The following is a 5,215-nucleotide window of genomic DNA, read 5'->3' as shown; positions in this document are numbered from 1 at the left end:
CCTTTCCAGGGAAGGCCATTACAGCTGAGAGGCTAGGCTAAGTCCTTCTAAACACAGGGGTAGAACAGAGGGAGTGGGATCATGGGATGAGGAAACTGGGTAGCCTCCCCCAGGACAGGCCCTGGCCTCGTGTTGGCCCCAGGGACGGTGAGATCAGTCATTGCAGGGTCTCCTTTGAGCAGCCTTTCTAATATCTACTTCTTCTTGATTCCCACTGCTTTCATTTTTTCTCCCAGACCCCAGCAAGAGTAAATAAAAGTCTGAGCATCAGTACCCATGAACTCTGTCTGACTAATGCACAATAGATAGATGAAACTTTTACTTGAGGAGCTGTGTGACAGAAGCAGTTTCTTTTAATTTTCCACAGGTGTAAAAACAGGAAAGCTATGCTCTTGTTCCATAGACGCTCTCCAAGTCAGAAGGATTCAGCTGGCTCTGTCAGCAAGTATTGCATTTCCAGAGCAGACCTGTAGAGGAACTGAAGGAACGGAAGGAGTCCTAACTGACCTTGGTCAGACCCCTCAGACTTTTAACATCACTTAGCAAAATCAAACCTATTGGATACGGCTGGAAAAGTCCCATCTTCCTTCTCATTTTCTACTGCATCTTCCTTGACCCTCAAACAATCCCCAGGGTTGTCCATGTGGTCAGGCAGCTAGCATTTAACCACCTCAGGTAAGAGTATTGTCTCACTTTCAGGGAAGGGTGCAGTCTTGAGGAATTTCGACTTGAGAAACGGAGCCCAGTGCAGATCCCAAGAACTTCAGCTACTTCATCTTCCAGGTTCTCTGGTACTTGGGCTCTATACCGCATCACAAACTCCTCTCTACTTTGCTCTCTAAGTATGAGGAGGAATCAGTGAGGCTTGGTGGAAGATTCTATGCTACATCCCAGACCAGTGGATCTGCTTCCGGGTGGTAGCATCAGGATCTGTCTTTAGACCCCATAGGCTTTGCTGGCATCTGATAAAAATATTTGTAGCTATGTTATAATATATGCCCCTGAAGGGCCATTTGAGATCAGATGATAGTTTCGTGACATACTTTAGTACCTCTTTACTATTAAAATTCTGTGGAACCTGTAGACATCAATGGAAACTAGTGAAATATCAAAATATATAACATAATAGAGGAAAGTGAGTTTTAGAAATATGCCTCATTTACAGACTTTTTAAAAGATGTTCAAAGTTGGATTTATCTGCCCAGTTTCCATGATGTGTGAGACTGATTTTTGTCAATCTCATGTCTTGTTCTAGAAAGCTTCTCTGGGAATGGGTCCCAGACTCCCTTGGCAGCTTCCAGAAGAGGAGCTCTTTTTCCTCCCCTGTGGCTCCTCAATGCAGTGTGGATGCCCCGGCTCTGTAGTTTGGGGACCTAAGATGGTGAAAGAGAGGGAAGCTAAGGTTAATGAGCTTGATTACAAATACAACACATGGTCTTTTTTCTGCTACAACTTTCCCAATTTCTCCCCCAAACAGTCTGAGCTTCCTTATCAATTCCTTATCTTTTTCATATTTCTGAGTAATCCCAGGGTCACCTTTATTATAATATGTTATAAAAGAAACAGCTATGTTGGCATGGATTTTAAAGGTTAAGTTCTGAAAGTGACATCACCTCAAGCACACTATTCCATAGTCTCAGACAATCTAAATTATCTTCCCTCTTTGGCACACGGAGAGTGTAGGGCTGTTCCAGTGAACTAAGGTGCACACTTTAGCTCTTCTAATAAGATTGTGTCTACAGCTTTGAGGGCTGCAAAGCACTGTGGACATACGGTATATGGAAAAAAATAATGAGGTACATTATTGATATCACACTGATGCTGTTGTTTTAGTATTTCACATTCAAAATAGGTACACAGAACAGTGACTGGGTACTTAAATCATCAGTCAAACATTATACCTAAAGCATAGGTATAAGAGTTATTAAGAGCATGGATACCTGGATACTGATATATTGTAATGAGAAAGATGATTTGAATTTCTGAGGAGATACATATTTAGGTTTGATGTCCTGAATAATATTCTTATCTAGTGATCTTTGACTATTTAGCTGTTAATGTGATGCTTGTTCTCCATTCAGATGGTTCTTTTCAAGATACTTAAAAGATTCAGAAACAGAGAAAAGAAATAAAATTAGCTACCAGTGGGAAAGGAATCACCATATTGGACTCATATTGGGCATTCTATGGGGCCTCTGATTTTACAAAATGCTGCAACCATCTTAAAAAATATTCACTTAGAATCTACTTGGTTCTAGGCAACTAAAGAAACAACACAGAATGGAGCACTGGAACTCCACCCTGGGAAGTGGCTTCATATTGATGGGGATTTTGAATGACAGTGGGTCTCCTGAGCTGATCTGTGCTACAGTCACAGTCCTGTACATGCTGGCCCTCACCAGCAATTGCCTTCTGCTCCTGGCCATCACAATGGATACCCGGCTCCACGTGCCCATGTACCTCCTGCTCAGGCAGCTCTCTCTCATGGACCTCCTCTTCACGTCTGTTGTCACTCCCAAGGCCATTATGGATTTTCTGCTCAGTGAAAACACCATCTCCTTCGTGGGCTGTGCCCTTCAGATGTTTCTGGCACTGACCCTGGGTGGTTCAGAGGACCTGCTACTGGCCTTCATGGCCTATGACAGGTATGTGGCCATTTGTCATCCTCTGAACTACATGGTCCTCATGAGGCCGAGAGTTTGCTGGCTCATGGTGGCCACATCCTGGATTTTGGCATCCCTTAGTGCCATTGTATATACTGTGTACACCATGCACTGTCCCTTTTGCAAAGCCCGTGAGATCAGCCACCTGCTCTGTGAGATTCCACCTCTGTTGAAGTTGGCCTGTGCAGATACTTCCAGATATGAACTCATGGTGTATGTGATGGGTGTGACCTTCTTGATTCCTCCTCTTGTTGCTATCCTTGCCTCCTACACACTAATCCTGCTTACTGTGCTCCACATGCCCTCAAATGAAGGGAGGCAGAAAGCTCTGGTCACCTGCTCTTCCCACCTGACTGTGGTCGGGTTGTTCTATGGAGCGGCCACATTCATGTATGTTCTTCCCAGTTCCCTCCATAGCCCCAAGCAGGACAACATCATCTCTGTCTTCTACACGATTGTCACCCCAGCCCTGAACCCCCTTATCTACAGCCTGAGGAATAAAGAGGTCATGGGGGCCTTAAGGAGAATCCTGGGAAAATATATGCAGTGGACACACTCCTGACAGAGTTGCCAAGTGGACTTGGTAGGGGAATAAGTGTCGTGTGGCTGTGATAATGGTAGCTTATAGAAGTCTGATCAAACTCCAATAGCCTCTTACATCAGAGGAGAGCTGCTCTCATTTGACTGGTTTCTTAAACAATTGTAGAGAGAAGTAGCCTCGTAAGACATATTGGGCTTCTTGTTTATTAGGTAGATGGTTGTTCAAACAATTAGTTGGAAAGAATAATCGATTTGTGAATACATTTGTACAAATACTTATGTTGAGAGAGTGGGAAAGGCTAATGGGTCATTTTTATATCACTAAATGAAAATTAAAGTACAGAAATGAGTAAAACAGAATGTGGAAGTTCCCAGATTTCAAGTGAGCACTGGAAATATAATAGCAGTGAGAGTCATGTGTTGTATATTTTGCTTGAGTTTTTTAAAATGTGATTTATACTTATAGACATGTTTGGAAACAGCAGAACAATTGCATGGTGAGTATATGTCTTTGTCTGTGTCCACAGGAAAGGAAAGCTATCATATATAATTCACTTTCTGCTAATTTAGATATGCTTTATTTGTGTCATTTGATTTACCTGTGTGGAAGTATTTATACCAAAAACTGTGAACTTTCCTGGCTCGCCTAATTGAAATTATTTGGGGAGGTAGTGCTTTTTTAAAACTCAGAAATATTTTCTTTTCAGAAACTGTCTTAAATTACTTAGTGTATTAAGATCAATGATAATATAAAAGCTAATAATCTATGGAACTAGTCCAAGTTCATTATATAAACTGAAAATTCAGAAAGTGAGAAACAGGCAAAAATCTCCTATAAGATTTTCTATTCATTTTTTCCTTATCTATATGCAGGTTGCTGAATAGCTACGTACATTTTGGCTAAAGTTTTGCTTTTTTTTTGCTTGAAATTTGGTGAAGTTTCTTCCTTTGAAGAGAGGACATTATAGTGTAGGGCTGGGGGGCTTAGGGAAGTAGGTGGCCAGAGTGCTGAGTTTAATCTCTGACTTAGTAGTAGTAGTAGTACCAGGTATATCTGTGTATCTTTGAACACAAATTAAATCATTCATTTCTCACTTTGTCCCTCTGAAAAGCAGTGATAATAAGAATCATGATGATCTCATGTTTTAGGGTGGCTTGAATAAGATGATAATGCACTTAGACTTGTTCTCGCAAAAAGTTCTTAAATCATGCTGTTATATGAATATCTAATAAATAGTCTTGATAAAACTTCATTTCAAATGACTACATAATAGCATCATATGAATCCTCTATAATGTATTTAGGGATTTCCTTACATTTAATTTTGTCCCTTCAAATTTTCTTACATAAGGGTATATTTTATGGGAGGTCAAATTCTTGAAGTGTAAATAATGGAATATAAGCAAAGAAACTATTTGAAATTCTTATTTTAAAGAGCCAACTGTTTATGAGAAAGTTAGAGACCTTTTGCATGCTGGCTAGCATTTTGTGAGAGTCTCTGCCTCATTATACCCTTTCCTGTGCTGTCTTATATAAACTCCCTTTGATAATTTACTAAGCACATAAACAAAAAGTAACAGGTGTTTTCACTTATAATATTTATTTTGTTTTATTCTGAAGATTTTTCTGTAGCCGTATATAGACAAAGGTCCTAGAAAATTTGGCAGTTATATACGTGGCAACATTTATTTTTAGTTTATTACATATGTAGTAGGATATACAGTAGGATATCCTACATATGTAGGATAGAGAATTGTTACAACATTTATGTCATAGATTCATTTTTTACTTTGTACTTTATAAGTGGTAGTACCCTTACAATTCCCATTTTTAATTCAGATAATATTGCCATAAATCTTTAGATTTGCTTAATAAACTTTAATCTCTCTGATATTATTTAAATACATTATGGGTAGTGAAACTTTAAGTTAGTTGCTTTCTAAATAGCTGATTTTCCTGTTAGCATTCCTAATCTTTACTTATTTATGTTTATTATTATCATTTACAATTGC

The 5,215-nt window shown here is 39.4% G+C and overlaps 1 protein-coding gene across 1 annotated transcript; it reads left to right on the top strand.

The window, feature by feature from the left end:
- Positions 1-2,280: 2,280 nt before the first annotated feature.
- LOC138092850 (olfactory receptor 2AG1-like) lies at positions 2,281-3,225 on the top strand. Its single transcript, XM_068988906.1, has one exon. The coding sequence runs from the start codon at positions 2,281-2,283 to the stop codon at positions 3,223-3,225; it is 945 nt and encodes a 314-aa protein (XP_068845007.1).
- The last annotated feature ends 1,990 nt before the right edge of the window (positions 3,226-5,215 follow it).

Source organism: Capricornis sumatraensis, chromosome 16 (genome assembly GCF_032405125.1).
Source record: "Capricornis sumatraensis isolate serow.1 chromosome 16, serow.2, whole genome shotgun sequence".
NCBI classification, from domain to species: domain Eukaryota; kingdom Metazoa; phylum Chordata; class Mammalia; order Artiodactyla; family Bovidae; genus Capricornis; species Capricornis sumatraensis.
Note: the sequence above shows the minus strand (reverse complement) of the source record. Positions and strands in the feature narration are given on the sequence as shown.

Bases quoted from the DNA above. Each gene is read 5' to 3' on its own strand.
- LOC138092850 (XM_068988906.1), top strand. From the start codon at position 2,281: ATGGAGCACTGGAACTCCACCCTGGGAAGTGGCTTCATATTGATGGGG.